We start from the raw sequence: 20,872 nt of genomic DNA on the forward strand, positions 1-20,872 counted from the left end.
TAACCAACTGGGTAAGTACGAATCTTAGTGGGTTCCCCGAAAATACATACACCACAAAACACATACAAAGCATGCACACCGAGCCCACAGTCACAGAGAATAGCTTTCCACGGGCCCAAAACCACAAAGAAGGGATTTCCCAAGGTATATTGGCCTGCCGCCTCAACCCAACCGCTCCCCGAAAAATCAAGCACATAACTGGCTCCCCTATCATGCCTACAGCTTACGGCTGGCATGCACCAGATATCTTGGTCTACATCACAAAGCATGACCGCCTCAACCTAACCCACCACAATATATCGACATATATATATATATATATATATATATATATATATATATATATATATATATATATATATATATATATATATATATATATATATATATATATATAAATAAAAAAGAAATCAAGTAATACATAAGCACAGGAAACTAACTACAGAAGTCTACTTATCTAACAACTCGCTACCACATTCTAGGCCTCTTCCATCACACTATGATATTACCTACAAATCTCCAAGGAACGCATAACTATATGTAACCAGAGGTGAGCTAGGCATCCAAATAGCCCATAGTTTTTCTTAGGCTATCCTACGTGACTACATACAACCCCTAGGGCACTCCACTAGATGATAACCAACCTACTGGTACTCTAACCAGCATACCACTACTCCTACATCCTAACACAAAAGGATATATATATATATATATATATATATATATATATATATATATGTATGTATGTATGTATGTATATATGTATATATATATATATATATACTGTAACACGCAAGGATACGTAATACAATCTAGTGGGCCGACATTGGTGCCTTAGATCCACAAGTATAGTGAGGAAACTCACCTGAAATGAAGACCCAAAACGACACAACAACGCTTCAACTCCTCTCGCCGATCCGACTTGCGAACCGACTAATCACCAGGGAAAGACAAACCTCAGTCAACATCTTAATTCCTCTAAATTGGACCAAAAGTGAGACTAGTCAAACAACGGTCAACGATCAACAAAAGTCAATGGTCAGCAAAACGCTCTTGCCACGTCGTGGGCTTCTTGGTACATAATTGTCGACTCACAGATCCTTGCCATGTCATGGCCATCCCTTGGCCACGCTGTAGACACATTAGGAAAAAATAGTCACGACTCAAACAAACGGCACGTCGTGGCAATCCCTTTTCCACGTCGTGGTAACCATCTGAAGGCAAAAAAACTTCATTAAGTGCTTAATCCTTACAGAATTGAACCCAAAATCTCAGATGTACTTCTTTTCAATGACTTAATGGATAAAGTTTCCAGATTTATCCATTAGGACTCCATTCCAAGGCTAAATCTACAATTTTAATTCCATTAAGTCCTTAATGAGGCCATATATTTAACATGAACACAAAATACACCAAACATTAAGTCCCATCGCTCACATACTAGACTAAATCATATACTTACTTAGCTTAAATGGCCCTGCCTTGCTATTCACTAACAACACTCGGGCTTACCCCGATCTACCAACCGCTAAGAGTACTCAGGCTTACCTCGATTGAAGAACCACTAACACTACTCGGGCTTACCCCCGATTCGATAAGCAATAACAGCACTCATGATTACCCCCGATCCACTAACCAATAACAACACTCGGGCTTACCCCCGATCCGCTAACCGATAACCGCACTCGTAGGCTAACATAGGCACACACCGAACTCGTAAGGACTCAATTAATCCTATCAGGCCTTTAGTTTGTGGCTCGGACTCCCAGGTCCCAATCAAACACGAACATACAAGGAAGTCCTCCTCACAACCCTCAACCTGAGCTCCTAACATCCTAGGATCCTAAAACGCGAGGACACTCTACAAATTACTAATACAACTAAAACTTAGATGATTCGAAAGTAAATTCAATCATTGGCGATGACCTCCATACAAAAATCAGAAGATTAAGAAATTGTGCGAAAGTCTGGAACTGGAGAAATCCGGCTGAGAACTGAACCTTGGCATAAAGTCTTCCTGCTACGAGATCTCCACTCTCCCCCACTTGGAATTTGCTAGAATCTGACGGCTCCAAAACCTTCAAAATCCTAGGCCAACTAAAATTCTACTACTTGGTCCCACCCATGACATCTAGATACACAATAGGATTTGAACCCTCAAAAAATATTTAAGAGCTCCAACACGTATGCACAGTCTCCAAGGACAACAATCAATCTAATCATAAATAGAAAATCAGAATAAAACCAGAGCTAATTAAAACAATTCCATTCAACTAATCATCCAAGATTACAACTGAACTTTGAAACATAAACAGAAAGATACACATGATATCAACACTGCAGTAACCGACTAAATAAAAGAAGTGATAAATCAAAACCCGTCCCCATGATGACCGTCAGGTAATTGCCAAGCTAGGGGTATAAGGTTCTGCACCTCGCCGAAAATGAGGAAGGGACAACGAGCTCTGATGTGGCCCTCCTATCTGAAATAGAAACAAACTTGCACACTCTGCCTACAATCCTACCAAAATGTCCCTCCTTATCAAAACTGCGACAAGCAAAAGATCGACACCTTTCACCATGAAACTTCCCGCTCTTGGCACACCCTAAGCTCCTCCCCTCAATTCGTCCTGAACTCGAGTCGGTGGACTTGAACTACTTGGCTGCCGGCTGAAACTGCTCCGAAGCTGTCCTCTCCTCCTTCCTCTAGATCTCCAACTCAATATCCCTCCTCCTGGCGCTTAAGTGTAACTCGGTCAAAGTCCGATATGGCTGAATCGATACGAACTCTCAGATCTCCGTCTTGAGCATACTCAAGTGTCACAACATCTACACCTGCTCTGAAGTGGCATACATAAGGAAAAATAGGGCTCTCTCTATAAGCATCTTGGTGATCTCCATCACTGACTCAGTCTTCTGCTTGAGCGATAGGCACTCCTGTGCCAGTAGCTCTCTCTCCACAAGGGGACCGTACTCTGAACGGAACATCTCCAGAAACTGCCCCCATGTCATTGTAGCTCGCTCTGCAAGCGAAAAGCTCTGGGTCACAAAATCCCATCAATCCTTCGAACCCCAACAAAGAAGATTATGTGCAAATTTCACCTTCTGGTCCTCAGTACACGAATACGTGTAGAAACATCCCTCCACATCATATAACTTTCTCAAGGAAATAATAGGGTACTTGTCGCCTCTAAACTTTGGAGGCTTCGTATTAGTGAACTCCTGGTATTGCATTGCCCTGTCTCTCAAGTCCTGTAGTGGCGACGACTGCAGTAGCTGTGGAAACGGTAACATGCGTGTGAAGAGTGTTAAACCCAACAAATGATAAGGGTACAAGGCAAGCAGAGTCGATCCTCAGAGACATGGGACAAAAGTCTATACCTTTTTGCACAAGGTATTTTAGTCACAAAAAAGGGTTTTGTTTGCAAAAGTTAAATAATAAAAATAACAATCTACTTTGAAAACATACAAAAAATGAAATAGATTTGTAAATAATTTGTTGGGATGGTTCTAGTTCTAGTTCTCAATGTTGTTGTTTAACTTGATTATGACTTGATGTAATTCATGATTGCTACTCTAAGTTGGTACTGAAAGATATTAACACGCTCTAATACCTCTCGCTTGCCAAATTTTCTAACCAAAACATGCTCTTTGACTAGACCTAGCCTTACTAATTCAATCTAAACATGCTCTTAGATTGTATTGAAAAATTGCATTAAGTTTTGTACAAGCTTCCAACAATCTTCATTTCTTCTCAAACACTCAAAAGTGTGGAAACATGTTATATATGTTTTACAATAAGAAAACTTATTGTTTGTTACCAATTATTAACTTAATAGAACGATTAGGTGCCCTAAAAGTTAATTAACTACACAAAAATTCAATTAATGAAAGTGGCCAATCAAACACAAATCAAATTCAAGGGTTCTAGTTTAAACAGAAACATAATCACTAGAATACAATCACAAATCAATCATCAAATCATATGCTTCAAGTCAAGAAATCAACATGTTTTGAACAAGAACTAGAAATTAAGGTTTCTTAGTCACACATGGCTAAGAACAAAATCAAACAAGAATAAAGAGGGAATTGAAAATGCTTACAAAAAGAAATCAAAAGTGTTTACAATGATTAGTAGCCTTCAAGAACTTCCAAAATCTCCCAAAATCGCCAGAGGTTCGCCAAAACTTGCTCCCAAATACCGTCTCCTCTGAATAATGATGTCTTCCCCACTTTTAGTAACTGCTCACGTGCCTAACTCAAGGTCATGCGTTTTTGGCATGGCCATTCATTTTGCCCATTTGTTTATAGCATGGCCATGTGTCTTGACCATGTGTTTTTGGCATGGCCCGTGCTTTTTGCTAAAAGTCCAATAAGTCTTCACAGTTGGCTCCTTCTTCAGTCTAGCATCTCCCCGATTCATGTTGCTCAAAAATAAGATGAAAAGGGAAAAACACGCCCCATGTCGGTGTGACACGAACCGTTTTTTAAACGAAGTCCTTTTCTATGATGATATGCAACGACTTGGGTTATGTCTTCATGTTTTCTTCTATGGCATGATCAGTCCATCTTCTCTTCATACTCTAATGCTTCATGCTCCATGTTCCAAGCTCCTAGCTCTATGCTCCATAATTCCTACAAAATAAATCAAAAATAGTGAAGTACCATGCATTCTTAATAAAATACGTAATTTCCCAAATAATTAACTAAATGCAAGAATTATGAAGTAGAATGCTATGAATGGACGAAAATAAACATGCAAAATAGGTACATAAAAAGCACCTATCAATGCACGACTACGACATAGTGCCTGTTAAACTCCTCAATCAATGTGGTCTTAATCGATGCAAAAAAATTCTGAAATCGCTCCTTGATCGTTGTGGCCACTTCGGCAGCAATAATCCCATAGATCTCCTCATCCCTCATACTTTTTCTCTTTGTGCTGCCAGCGCCTGATCCCAATCCTCTGCTAGCCACCATACTGAAATATATACAATGGGGAATGGTCAAACATCAAAACACAAGGTTCAACACACTCTGCCTTACACCTATTAGTTCCTTAGTAGCCTTAAGATTCCTGCTGACTCTCATACGAATCGTGTGCTTTCAGTAGTATGGGCCTAAACTACCTTCCATACCTATCCGTAGTTGATCTAGAATTCATCTCAAGGTCCTAAGTCGCTACACTAGACCATCCCTTGGTGTACTAACACCCATACACTCCTAAGAGCCGCAACTAGCTTCCTAGGCACTCTTCTTAGGACTGTCCTCAATCATGTTTCCGCACCGCTAGTTACCTTGTGCATTCTAGTTGTACACAATACAAGATCAGATAGGCTGTCGAATAAATGACTCGACCCTAATCCCACAACCAGACAATGAACATGAAATAAGACTAAGTCGGTCATTCTAAGGATATGCAATCCTCAATTAACATAATAAAATATCATATAACAAGCCATTCCCTAGACCACAAAGCATCACAGAATTTAGACAATACTATCATACATTTCCTGAAAAAATCCTTCAATTATCCAGTAGCATGCCTTTCTAACAATTACAATATCAGCAAGTTCAAGTTCAACATATATAACAAGTATGGGTATTTTGGGAATCACTTTCCTGTTTGGGCTCTGGCTGACTGTACACATTGCATCTTTTGTAAAACCAGGAATAAGTTAGAGACCCACATTTTCGATCCCAAGCCAATAATCAAATAAGAACATGATAAGAGACCGAGCTCATGACCTTAACCCAACCCTTTGTAAAAAATTTCTTTTTCAAAAATGTTATGTGAAAATTCTCGTATCCTAGTTTGAGTCTGAATTCACACAAGTCTTCCTCCAAATCCCACAATTTAGGGCTCTAATACCAACTTGTAACGTCCCATTTTCACAATATTTTTTTCATTTTTAATTAAGGTAAAACTTCACATTTATAGAATCCAAGTTAAGAAAACCATTAGTTCCAAAGTACATTTATTTAAAATTAGAGTAATATAATAAACACGAAATCTCCATTGTTGCTGATGAATGTGTACAGTCGCGTATTCTCCTTTCCACGATCACCAATAGTACCTGAAAACATAACCAACTGGATAAGCACGAAGCTTAGTGAATTCCCTCAAAATACCATACACCACAAAACATATACGGGCCCACAACCACAAAGACTGGATTGCCCTGGGTATGTTGGCCTGCCGCCTTAACTCAAGCATATAACTTGATCTCATCTCGTGCATATAGCTTATGGTTTGCCTGCACCTGATATCTTGACCTACAACACAAAGCAGGACCGGCTCAACCTGACCCACCACAATATGTCAACATATATATATATATATATATATATATATATATATATATATATATATATATATATATATATATATATATATATATATATATAAGCACATGCAATTAACTACACAAGTCTACTTGTGTAACAGCTCACTACCGTATTTTAGGCCTCTTCCAACACATTATGCTACTACCATTAAATCTTCAGGGAATGCATAACTATATGTAACCATATGTGAGATAGACATCCGAACAGGTGATCCCACTCTAGAGCCACAACTAAACAAGGAACAAGAAAGAAATCCTAGATTAAGAGTTCTCAGGCTATCCTACGTGACTATATACGACCCCTAGGGCACTCCACTAGACGATAACCATCCTACTGGTACTCTAACTAGCATACCACTAATCCTACATCCTAACACACAAGGATATATATATATATATATATATATATATATATATATATATATATATATATATATATATATATATATATATACACACACACACACACTATAACGTGCAAGGATACATAATACAATTTAGTGGGTCGCATTGGTGCCTTCGAACCACGAGTATAATGAGGAAACTCGCCTGAAATAAAGACCGAAAACGAAACATCAACACTTCAACTCCTCTCGCTGATCCGACCTGCGAACTGACTAATCACCAAGAAAAGACAAACCTCAGTCAACAGCTTAATTCCTCTAAATTTGACCAAAAGTCAAACTAGTCAAAATTGAACGGTCAACGGTTAACAAAAGTCAATGGTCAACAAAACACTCTTTCCACAACGTGGAGCTCATTCTACCATGTCATGGGCCTCTTGGGACGAAATAGTTGACTCACAGATCCTTGCCATTCCATGTCTATCCCTTAGCCACGCCGTGGACACACCAGGACAAAATAGTTGCGACTCAGAAAAACGCCACATCGCGGCAATCCCTTTGCCACGTCGTGAGAACCATCAGAAGGCCAAAAATTTCATTAAGTGCTTAATCCTTATAGATATGAACCCAAAATCTCATATCTACTTCTTTTCAATGACTTAATGGATAAATTTTCCAACTTTATCCATTAGGACTCCATTTCAAGGCTAAATCTACAATTTTAAGTCCGTTAAGTCCTTATTGAGGCCATAAATTTAGCATGAAGAAAAAATACACTAAAAATGATCCTTTTTCTTAACAAAAAGAAGTCCAAGGACCTAAGAAATCCAACACAAGTGTTGGAGTTCCTCAAACTACAAAAACACCCAAGGAAGGGACCAAAAACACCCAAATATGACCTAGAACTTGAATCTAAAAGAAAAGATGTCAAGGTATGAACTTTATACCTCCAATAGTTTATAAAACTGAAAAGAATAATGGATCTAAACTTGCTCCTTGCTTCCTTGTAAACTTCCTTCTTCTCAAACTCCACCAAAAATCCAAGAACAAATCTCCAAATCAAGGAAATGGACTCTCAATCATGCATGGAGGCTAGGGTTTAATATGGAAGGGTTGGAGGTTGAAGATAATGCCTTAAACCTATAGTTTAGAGACTTAAATATGGAAAAAACCCTAAAAGATCTCGGGCTTAGGCTACAGCTACTGCCACGTCGTGGCCTTCTTCTTACCCGGCCGTGGAGGCCATCCAAAACACGCATTTTGTATCTTCCATGCCACGTCGTGGCAGTCCATCCTCCTCGACATGGAACCTAGTTTCCCAAAAACATTCCCTTTGATTATTCCAAGTTCTCAGCCGACCTATACAAGAAACAGGTATTAAAACCAATCCTTGTGTATACGATCCCTTTATCACTTTACATTATCTTTGTGTGCAAGAATTAAGGATTTATATTTGTTGGCATCGATAACCACTAACTTCTTTCTTAGAAGAAAACCTGGCCATCTAAATACATAAAAAAGAATGACCACAACCATATCATGTCGGTACTATAAACTACGGTGATCTCCATAATGTACTACATGCTCCATAATGGAGTCCAATCATGCCTTACGACAAACTATACATATATCACCAACCCAAAATAATGGGATCATGAGACAATACGACGCGAGTGGCATATATCAACCTACGCGTGAAATCCGCCATGACATGCCAACCTACGCGTAAACACTGCCCCCAAGGGCATATGTGTCTTGTGAAGTGGCTCCAGCTAGGCACGATCACGATCAATCAATCAATTTCTTTCCAAGCAGTCAAAAATACTTCTGCTGCATTTGTTTATTAAATGGAGATATTATTTAGATGTATTAACTGGTGTAAAAAATGGCAAATTGAAGATTTGAGTTTAGTAATAGCTACAACCCATTTTTTAGAAAATGGGTCAAGAAGGAAACCATTTTTAAAAAATGGGTATTAAGGGAGTTAAGAGGGCGTCAGGAAACATCTAATTTTGTTTTTAGTTGAAGTTAGAACTAGGGTCTCTTAAAAATGTATCTTTATATCTTATTATTCCCTTTTACTTACGTTTTAAATTAAATTAAACCCTCAACTATATATATATATATATATATATATATATATATATATATATATATATATATATATATATATATATTTATTTTTATAAATTAGTTAAATGTTATTTAATTTTATAAATTTCGTTTCTTTATTTAGTTTAATATTAAAAAAAGTATAATGATAATGGAGTGGTAACCATTTCCAAGGGGTAGTAGTGTGGTAGTGAACATGTAGTGGAGATGACGTGATGCAAATCAGACAACACTTTTCTAGTTGGTATGTAGTGACCATACTCCTTGGCCTAATAGCATAGTATTAGTCATACTGTGTGCAATTTGAAGGAGGGAAATTTATACTATTATCCCTGATTTTATGCTGATTTCTTGTGTTGCAGAGGGTAATAGACGTAATTATATACCTGATTTTATAGGATTACAGTTAGTAAGAACAAGATTAATAACAAAGATAAATACATGGTCTGAGCAGAAAACAAAAACACGGGTTAACAAAAAATGACATATCATAAAAACTATTCTTTTATTAGAGTAGGGATAAAAATTTCAATACAATTTGTTAAATTTTTTTACATATTTTATCGAGTTACTAACCGAATGAATATGACTACGTTACTCTCAATTTTTAGAATCTTGTAGTTTTCCAATGTGTAGGCCTCAAATTTCATTCTTTAGACCTTCAATTTTCTCAAATTAATTAGGGCATTTCCGTTTTTTAAAGTATTCAGTTTTAATTGTAAAATCATGTGATTAGATAACTCCTTAATTTTAGTAAATATGTGTCAATTTTATGTTTTCAAAATTTTACGATATACGTCAAATTATCTCCACCTTTATAAAAGCTTGAATGTAAATATTTAGAAACATCATAGGATTGAATGAACATTTTTCTTTCATGAACATTTAACAAATTTTAATTAAGCCGCAACATAAACAAGCACATTCCAATTAGGATGACTATATATTTGTAAGGTTCGTGTTTCACGGTAAACCACAATAACAAATTAATCTACTTGAAGTTTACATATTACTATATATACGACTTTGTCCAAAGAAAGAAATTTTATTTTAGTCCTCGAAGAATATAAGCTAAGAGTAGCTCATTCCAAATATCTGGGACACCTGGAAGGCACCAATGTGTACAATCAGCATAACGTGAAGGATTGGATAGTTGTTTTGCTTTCAAAGTGGAATAGAACAACCTATGAATAGATGGATGCCCATCTTTCCTATATTGTGTTAGTTGTGTTATATTCACCATTTTCACATCAACCCCTCTTTCTTTTAAATTCTTTAATGTCAACTCTAATGTTCTCATCATTTTTAAATCAGAACCACTTTCCCAAAAGTGTTCTTTTGTTACCGGCTCTGTCTCATTTAAACAATTTTCATTGTCTTGCATGCCCCAATCTATGCCCCTGAACATAAATGTACAAAAAGAAAGCAAAAATTGTCATTTATAGATCATAAACTAAAAATCTAATAACTTTAGGAAAAAAAAAAACAAAGTTAAAGATATATTACTTGTGGTGGGTTGCAGTCATACTCATGAAGTACGATTGAGTCCTTGCATGGTTGATATGAGTACGCACCCATTTTGACCATATTCTTAGAACCATTCTATAGGCACGATGGTTAGTGACTACGTTGTATTTTGTAGAATCTTCAAGTGAATCATACCTAACGATGACAAATCTTATAGCTTATTAATTCAAACTATCATGACTAATGTGAACCTTGGAAGTACGAACTCACAAGATTTTTAGTGTAGGTGTCCCCCACCAAAGATATGAGTTAAAAACTAATACATCTGCATTAACCCAATTTTTTGCGTGCTTCTCTATAGAGTGGATATGAACTATGCGATCGGTTCTTTTATGTTTTGTTGGGTGATCCGCATTAGATTCAACCAACAATGGAGCCCAATAGAAGTCAATCGAAACGTCATAATCCTGCATTAATATAAACATAGAAATAATTATATTATTACAAACCTAATAATTTAGAGATAATGAAAGCATAAACCCCATATAATATGGGTACGTAGTCGTTTTCCCACTCATGATTCAAATATGTAAGCACTATTATGAGTCGCTTATCGATGTCCCTGACACTAAGTTGCAACTATAAGAGTATATATAAATGGGTGTCTTGAATTTTATTAGGAATAAATGTCTTTAAAATTGGTATAAATTAAAACGTGTACTTCACAACCACAAAGAAAATATTTTTTATAATACCTAAATCATGATAATATTTTTCTTTTATCTTTTGAATAATAGTTTGTGGATTTAAAAACAATTCTATGGCAACACATATCATTTGTTATTGAAGTTATACAAACATCATGAATCCTGATATTTGAAAAAGGGTCTCCAAAACTATGTTCATTTACTCGTTGTAAAAAAAATTATCCGAATTTTTGAAAAAGGTACCGTGTCCAGAAACAATCAGACTCAACAACTCACAATGCAACCTCATATTTAGAAATCTATCATGTAGACTTTATGAATTTCAAATATGTAATGAAATGTAACTAAAGTTTTCACGTTAAAAGGAAAAACGAATGGTCATGAAAGTGTAAAGGATCCTATCACAAGAGTAACACCATGAGGGTCTTGATTCTCTAAAACATCCTATAATATTCGAATATTGCTTGTTAACGTAAAAATTGGAACTTAATTTCCAGTCCACTGATTTATAATCAAGTCCATTGATACAAAATCAAGTGTATAAAAACGAATTTTGAAGTAAAAATAGGACCACAAAAACTTTATGCCATATAATATTAAACTTTATAAATCATTGCACAATAGAAATAATTAGGTTATGGTAAAATTTGTAGTAGGTCACCAATAGATTATGATTGGTAATACAAGTTTATGTCAAAATTTTGTTATGGTCAAGAGTTATTATGGTTAGCGGAATAACGACACAAATGTGTAACCATAACCCGTTAACTAACATCCAAATTTCAATATTGTTTTTCTCATTGTGAGATAATTTTGTTAATACCGATATAGTATTCGTTACAAGATTTTATTGGCAAAACAAAATGTAAATATGACTTTTCACACTATATAAATTTTAATAAGTACTCAAAACTTTCTTCATCTCAAGTCCTTTAGTGTCTCTAATGATTTAAAAAATTGAAGTTATACCTTTTGAGAAAATCACCGTAAACCGATTGCTATAGGATTGAGAGGTAATTTCTTATGGCGTTACTGTGATCTTCCTTTAGGTAGTCTTATATACAACTAATTCACATTCATTAAGAACGTTAATTTTCCAAGGTTTCCTATATCATTTACTGTTATAATATACTAATACACAAAAGAAAACAGAACAAACAAGAACATAGAAATTTAGTCCGAAACCCTGAGAGGGGGGGGGGGGGAACCACAAGGCAGTTGACTTATATTTCTTGAACTAAACCAACATTTTTTAATCTAAGAAACTTGAACCCTATAATAATGAAAAGAATTCTAACTACCAAATAAATGTTAACATTTCCTAATCTCAAAGACTTTGGAAACCAAGGAGCCGAATAACTCCCATATGGGGAGAATTCAACTTACATTTCTGTAAACTCCACCTTGAAACGAACTCCATCTTTAATAGAGAAACTCCAATCCCATAAAAAATGAGGTAGAAATCACATATCACAGCCACCAAGGATTAAACTTGAATATCAATCAAGCTTGAAAAATGCTCAAACTTGGACAACATAATTGGCATCAAATCTAGCAACAATTCTAAGTGACAGTATGGCCCTCACAAATTTGAGTGCACATCATCAAAAATGTCTTTGATGGTGTGAGCTGAAGGGTTCAATTTATCTTTTTGTGTTTGCCAAGACGATGCTACATAATTAAAGGACACATCTTTTAATAGAAATCTTTGAAAAAGCATGGATATGGATATATGATAATTTCAAAATTATAGAAATGGAAGTGATACCTAAAGTTGTCAATTTTGCAAGTTTAACACGGAAAGCTGACTGAGTATCACCTTAAAAGGTTTACAAGAATTGATTTGAACCCTATAACAGTTTTAGATAAAATTAATTATAGATGTAAACATGTGGAAAGAAAATCGCTAAACCATGTTGTAGGTTGCAGGTTTAAAGAAACTCAATTTAGGCCTGTGAAGGTGTAGGAATAAAATCGACAGAATCGTATTGTAGATTTAAAGATAATCGATTGAAAGGGAACCTTTGTAGGTTTCAAAAAAATATATGAAAACTTCAAGTAGGTATCAAGAAAATAGTTTTTTTATACCACTTGGTAAATATATTATGATGGTCATGTGTAACGACAGGTTTCAGGTATGAATTATTCGTTTTTAAGCTATGGTATTCTAGTCACCACGGCGTGGCTGATGGACTGCCACAGCGTGGCTTCACTCAAATGAACACGCGGTTCTTTGGATCCCCACGTAATGACGATTGTTTTATGGAAAACCCTAAGTTTCCAGGCCTTGAGCACTATTTAAAGGAAGTGATGGCTAGGGTTTCGTTTATTCTTAGCCTTCATCACTTTCCAAACTTAGAAACCTAAACCCTAGCCTCCTTTGCAATATTTGAGCTCACTTTTGGTGCTATTGTGGTCTTTGATGGAAGAAGAAGGAGGTTTAGTGCAAGAAGCAAGCAAGCAATCCACATCCATATCTTGTGTGTGTTTTCTGGACCATTTGTAAGTTCTCAACCTCTCATCTTGTTGAGTTCTCCCTCAGATCTAGGCTATTTTGCATGTTTTGGTTCATAGTTGAGATTTGTATGGTTGAAAGGCATAATGTTGGCAATGTTATGGCTTACCAAGGTCCCAAATGCATTATATCTCCTAGATCTAGAAGTTGGTTGAGTTTCAAAGCTAAGCATGAGTTTTAGGTCACTTTTCTCATCTTTTAACCTAGTTTGAGGGAGGACATGCATGGGTCATGCATGTCCATAAAGTTTTGGATTTTTATGAGCCATTAGAGTCCTAAAAAGCTCTCTTGAAAGTTTGAGTTGAAGGCATTGAGGATTAAGAGCTTAATGCATTAAGCTGTCCAAGTGTAGTAGCCACGACATGACAAGTTGGCTGCCACAGCATGGTGAATGAGGACATCGCGACTGACTTGTCGGGACTCTGCCACGGTGTGGAAAAATGCTGGCAACGACGTGGTAGTTGATTATGATCACGACTGTGTTGGATGCCCACGACGTCGTCATGGATTGGCCACAATGTGGAGGTCGACTGAAGTTGACTTTGACCGTTAACGTTTTGATCTAGTTTCATTTTTAGTCAAATTGCTAGTTTTAGAAGTGTGGACTAAGGTTTGACCTTAGGTGTTTCGATAGGTGGGTTGTAGCATCGGTTCCACATCTATACGAGTTGTGGTATATTCGATTCGAGTGTGGGGTTAGTCTTCTCATTATATTATGTAGGGTGCTACTTGTCTTTGTCATTGTTGCATGTATGTTGGGCAGGGCCCGTTTGTATGTTAGGCAGGGCTCTTTATGTATGATGGGCGAGGCCCGATATGTATGATTGGTGGGGCCCGATATGTATGATAAGCGGGGCCCGTTTGAATTGAATGGGCGGGCCCGATATGTTGTGAGCGGGGCCCGTATGATTATTTGATATTTTAGAGAACTCACCAAACTTCGTGCTTATGCTTTATGTTTATTGTGTCGGGTACTTTTAGTTTTAAAGGGAAGACTCAGTTTGATCGCATTGCATCTCCTGAAGTTTTATTTCCCACTATTCATTTTATTATTTCACTCTGATGTTGAGAATACATTATACTCTGATTTTCTTTTGAATAAATGAATTAATGATTTTGGTTGTTTGAAATATGAAATTTTTACTTAATATTTTTGGCACGTTACAACAGTAAGAATTAGAACATCCAAGAACTCAAAATTTTGGGTGGAAATCGTTTTGGAAAACCATAAGGGACTAGACTTGTGTTATTAATAAATCTGATAAAATGAATAAAAAGAAAACGGTATATAGTTCTTACGGAGAGGAGATGATAATTTATAATGATAAGAATGATTAAAGTTAGCCTATATTTATAAGCTGAGAAATTAGAATCATAAAATAATACAAATAGTTTATAACTACCTTTAATGTTTTAATTTCTAATCATAAATACTTGGAAACCAAGCAATTGAATAACCTCAAAAGAAGAAGAATTGGGTTCACATAGTTCACATTTTATTGTTTTCACCTCTATGGACGCTCTTACTAACTTTTACGCCTACAAAAATCTACTTTACATACGTCCTAAGTTGAGATCATAATGTCATATTTGCAAAATTTTCAAAATTGTTTTAAAAATATTAAAGTTTCAATTTCATACAATGTCACATTCGTAGAGTTTATTACAAATAAGAAACATTCTATTGTTAACTCACACATATTAAGGTTGTGTTTAAAGTGGTAGTCGAAAAGCTAGTTTGTAGCTTATAAATAAATTATCTCAAGTAGCTTATCAAACAAAAAGTTAATAAATTATGATATATGATATATCATAGTAAAGCTTTTCTACTAATCTTATTTATAGATACTAACAATTTTAATCTAGCCATATCATTTTTTAATAAAAATCAATATAACTAACTAAGTAGTATTTAACAATATATTACTAATTATTATGTAATATTTAGTTTTTAATATTATATATTTCTAAACTTACCAAATTATTAACTTCTTATTTGTATTTTTATTACATTTTAAAATATGATTTATTAGTTTTAAATGTTTTATGTATCCATTTTACGTTATATTAAGCAAACCAGCCAATTTTTTAATTAACAGAATAATAAATAAAAACCTAGTCATGAAAAAAATGATTGCAAAGACATTATAAATTTATGTGAAAAATCTATGTTTTGAAAAAAGTTCATACAATATGTTAATTTTTTAAGTTTATTTGACTGAAAAGGTATTCTTATAAATTCCTATTAAAAATTAAAAATGTTGGTACTATTACAACTGTTTATGTTAATTATACTACATATTAAGACACTCAAAACCTTCTAGCAGACTATGTACGCAACAAGATAATTCATCTTACCAATTGGACAGATCATTACCACCCTTTTTAATTCGATACAAAGTCTTTTCTACCTTTCTAAATATGATTATCCGATCCAAGTATAAGCCCATCAAGCCCATTTCGAGTTTCCAAATTCCTACTGTTCACTGTTCACCTTGCTTTCCATTTTTTAAAAAGTGCCAACTGCCATACATGACATTGACTTATGTCACGTGTTAATCAACTTACATATTATTCATCATTAAATGTATCATACTCAACAATGAATAGCCGAATAGGGTCTATTTCTAAAGACTAAAGATGTGGATTGTTACATTCTCACTCTCTTGAAAGAATTATATCTTAGAATTAATATATAATTTCTATTGAACCCCACAGATCGCAATATTCTTTGTAACAATATTGGTATAGTATAATGGTTATAAGAAAACCCTTACATTTACGACTATCTTTTTATTGTGACGAAGAAAGAGTTGCTACATTATAGAAATCTAGAATTAATTATTGTATATTATCATCACTCTATCTTTAATACTTACCATTTCATGTCACTATAATCTTAGCTTTCATACCTTACAAATCCATAAAACTTTTCACACCTAGCCTTACACATGCATACGGGCTTTATGGCTCTTTATCATGATAACGCATATGGGCAAATCAGTATGATATAAATGAAATGATCATGATTTCAAATAAGTTTGGATGGTATCTCGGGTACTAGCTCAACCATAAAAATTTATAGCAACTTGGCATGGACAAAAACGTCTAGGCATGCATTAATCATATACATAAGCATTAATGAAAATAACAGTACATTTTCCAGATTTTAGACAACTTCTGACACTTCCTACTATACTATAAATGTGTATTCAACACTTCTATTTTTCTCGGATAAAATACACCTTTTAGGTTTTTACTAAATGGTAACACGTACTATTTCTTTTTACAGTTTAAATGCATATCTATATTAAAATCTTGTGAAAATAATGTGTGGTAGATTGTATATACGCCAACAATATATCTTATCCCAATGCACTTGTTTTCATTGCTTCTTCCTAAGGGTAGTTGAATATGTTATAAAAGCTGATTTTGGGATATTCAATACAATTCGATTTTCATTTTTCTAGTTTTCACAATTACATCAATTAATAATTTTCGTTTTGTTAAACCAGTTAAAAATCAGTTTCAACTACATATTTGTTTTTTCTTAAACTAGTGGGAAGTAACATTTTGGTTGTTGACAAGAGCATAGTTATAGGTGTTTAGTAGGTAATTTTTTATGCTACTTATACACATCTAACACTAACGAGAAGTTGTTCACTCACTTATCAACCAATAAATTATCTAGAAACTATAACTTATCACAAAAATAATATTATGTGATTGAATACTTACAAATGCTTTGAAGGTGAGCAACGAGACATCCTGAACTTGTTTAACTTCCTGGATCTTGTGCATCTTCTTCCTTCCAGGAGGAATGACAGCTTGAAGCATACAAACAATTGACACCCATTGGTTCCTATTTACTGAATCTCCAACAAACATTATTCTTTTACCCCTTAGCTTCTCAAGAACTTGTTTGGCATCAAATCTACACACATGTATACATATTCAACAATGAAATAAAAAAATTCATAAGATAACTTGAAATCACAATTAATGTCGGGACCTTGGAAGGCTGCAAGCATGGGGTTGCCATCTCCATTGTTGATACTTGGAGTCCATTCTTCCATATTGTCCACAAGCAAACTCACCAGGAATATAGGGGCAATCTTGTTCTTTGTATAGAGGATAAGAATCGTTGTCATGAACCCATTTGCCGGAGAACAAATCACACCCTTCCAAAGAATCATAAACACTAGGACTGTGAGCTACAGTAGCCGGACTCGCCGGACTGGTGTATTGTTCGTCGGTGTTGACATAATAAACGGCGGTGGTAGTCAATGCTCCTATTATGAAAAAGATAATGAGACTGCTTTCGAACATATGTTTCACATCCCATATTTTTACCAATCGCTTCTTCTTCTCCATCTTTCTCTCTCTGAAGAAGAATAATGAGTATCGAAGGAAGAAATCACAGACTTAATTATCCGTTACCACCAGGTGCTTCTTTTTCCTCACCACCACCTCCGGCGCCGATGGATTGGGAGATGTAAGCGTGTGCTTTACGGAGATGTACTACTACATGGTATTGCGGGCCTGCATTTTTATTTTAGAATAGATTCTCACGCTAGTTGTTTCAAGTTTTGATCTTGAAACTGGTGAGTGAAATTGGAATCTGAGCTATTTAATTATGACCTCTACTGGAAGTTTGTGTCAGTCTTTCTCTCTCTTCCTCTCTCTCCTCTCTCTGCATATTTCACATTTCTGCAGTTGTACTCTCTCAGCACGTGACGAGCAAAGCAATGGTCGTTAAGAAAGAAAAATAACTGATGAAACGAAAGTAGGAATATATGTTTGGGCATTCACATCAAGTTTTGACCAATGGCTATAGGAGTTTTTCATCAAAATAACAAATAGAAGTTACTGTTACTTTAAATTAATAGTTATATATTTAACCGAAACAAAATTTTATAATTGTCAATTTTGTTTTTTAATTTTTCTTTAAAATAGTCTTTATGAAACTGTTTTTGCATGGATAGTCCACTTGACAAAGTTTTTAAAAACATATGGACTCCCCCGATTAATATTATCTCCCAATCATATATTTGGTGCAAACATAGGAGCAAGTTCGGAGGTGGTTGCTGGGTGGAATGGAGCTGTTCACCTTTCTTGCATTCAAATTTCACTTTTTCATAATGTTGTATTTTCTTCCCAGTTTCGTGTGTGCGTCTTAGTTGCTGGCTAAGCTTGTACCTTTTCTTTACTTTTATATATTTATCTCATTTGCCGTTCAAAAAAAATAGATAGTCTACTTGGAGCAAACATTGCACACAAATGGTCTTTATAACTAACTTTGTTAACAGATTATTTTAAATGCTTATAAAATGATGAAAATATCCTTTTTTTTCACACAAATGGTCCTTAGAGCATCTTCAATCCATTGAACTCTATAGAGTTTAATGAATTGCCATATCATCCATTAAACACCTATACAATAATACTTACAACTCATTCAACTCCTTCATTCAACTTACTCCATGTCATCATCACCCACACTCCATTAAACTCTTATTCAATCCTAATCATCACCTTATTCAACTCTTATACTACTTGCATTGTGGATGCTCTTATGACTCTCTCTCTCTCTCTCTCTCTTATGACTCTCTCTCTCTCTCTCTCTCTCTCTCTCTCTCTCTCTGATGACCATGTGAATCTATAATCAACCATCAAATTCTTACCTATAAATCTGAAACTGGTTCTCTTCTTTATATGTTCGATGTCATTAAAAACATTCAAGAATAATCGATTCCAAAACTCACATGTGTGCCACTGCCCTCTATTAACTGAAAAAAACCTAGAAGAATATAAAATACCCAGAAGCAACTAAAAAACGCAATAATTCGAAACAAATACCCGATGAAGATCAAGGTATCGATTTGTGTGTGTAGGGAGGGGGTAAATTATTCCCTAGATTATCAGTCAACCACCAAGGAACTGGCTGTCATAGTTAATTAATGATGAATCGACCTTGCTTGAGCATCAATTAGGGGAAAATCAAACCTACAAATCATTTTACAGTGAGAGAAGGGAGAATCAGAAACAAATAACAAGAAGAATCGAAAGTTGTGTGTGTGGTTTTCGCCTGGATATTTAACTATAATCCCGAAGGTTGTATTTGGCTGGCGACGTCATTGACGGTAAGAACCTCTGCACCATTGTTCAATTTATGGAGGTTGAAACCGAGTCAGAAGTGTATTCCATCGATTTGAAGGGCCTCAAAACTCAATTTGCAGGTTTACGACTCCCTAATCTGTTGTCGGAGGAACGGTGTATCTAGTACTAGCACCAGATAATCGATTTACTCATTTGTTTTCATACAATCGATCTTATTACATGTAATTCTTGATATGTTCTGGCGATTCATCATTATGTATTGAGAATTTATCCATCTTAATCTCAAGCAATTTTATCATTGTGTTCATAGGATCCTTTTAATTATATCTTATTGACCAAAATCGATTTTCAAATTCTTTGTTGATATTCTTGATTAAATCGATTTAGTGAATCGTAGTTCATGTATTGACTAACAAAATTGAAAATTTCAAATAAAGGATGGATATAATTTGAGAAGTGGATATACCAAGATGATATTATCTGTGATCAGAAACTGAATTGAAAGTTTGAATCCGCGATATTGTTCCTATAGTCAAATTAGAAGTCAAAATTGACTTCAATATTTGATTCAGGTTTGTCGTGAAAGAAAAAGGATTTCGATTCATTCCATCTTTAGCAGCTTCAATTTGTTGTGCATATGTTGTAATCCCAATAGCATAAAAAAGCAATTCACTAAACCCTTTATAACTATATTTGTAGGTCTCGTACAAAATTGAAGAATCGAGAACCTTGAAGGAAAGCAATAAAAAGATTTGTAGATCCAAACGAATGGTTATGGAGAAGTTCAAATGTTCAGAGTAGTGTTTCGATTTTTTAGGATTTAGTTGAGAAAATGGATTTGTGTGATGTCCCATTTTCATAACAAAATTTTTCCTCTTTAATTAAGGTAAAACTTCTCATAAATATAATCTAAGAAAACCATTTGTTCCAAAGTACATTGTATAAAAGTAGATTAATATAGTAAATGCAGAATCTCCATTGCTGTTGATTAATGTGTACAGTCACGACTTCGCCTTCCTACAATCACCACTGGTACCTGAAAAACATTTAATCCACAACTGTAAGCCAAAGCTTAGTGAGTTCCCCCAAAATACCACACACCACAAAACACATACAATGCATGCACACTGGGCCCATAATCATATATACGAAACTGCCCTAAGCCTACAACATTAATTTGGACTGCTCTCAGGTTTGTTGGCCTACTGACTCAACCCAACTACTTACCCGATCATCCAGTCCATGATTGGTTCCCTTTCC

General features: G+C 35.1%; 1 protein-coding gene across 2 annotated transcripts; it reads right to left on the reverse strand.

Annotated features, from left to right (window-relative positions):
* Positions 1-9,659: 9,659 nt before the first annotated feature.
* LOC145128655 (protein trichome birefringence-like 34) lies at positions 9,660-18,258 on the reverse strand. Of its 2 annotated transcripts, XM_079063477.1 has the most exons (6): positions 17,505-18,258; positions 17,231-17,426; positions 10,541-10,737; positions 10,310-10,465; positions 9,988-10,203; positions 9,660-9,907 (listed from the first exon to the last, which is right to left on the reverse strand). In XM_079063477.1, the coding sequence occupies exons 1-6, from the start codon at positions 17,864-17,866 to the stop codon at positions 9,886-9,888; spliced, it is 1,149 nt and encodes a 382-aa protein (XP_078919603.1). In that variant the 5' UTR covers positions 17,867-18,258; the 3' UTR covers positions 9,660-9,885. The 2 variants fall into 2 exon arrangements, with proteins under 2 accessions (XP_078919603.1, XP_078919602.1); XM_079063476.1 differs by having other exon boundaries at positions 9,660-10,203; positions 17,505-18,257.
* Positions 18,259-20,872: the final 2,614 nt, after the last annotated feature.

The sequence above is a fragment of the Lactuca virosa genome, chromosome 8, assembly GCF_052849685.1.
Source record: "Lactuca virosa cultivar CGN04683 chromosome 8, Lactuca_virosa_CGN04683_v6, whole genome shotgun sequence".
NCBI lineage: Eukaryota > Viridiplantae > Streptophyta > Magnoliopsida > Asterales > Asteraceae > Lactuca > Lactuca virosa.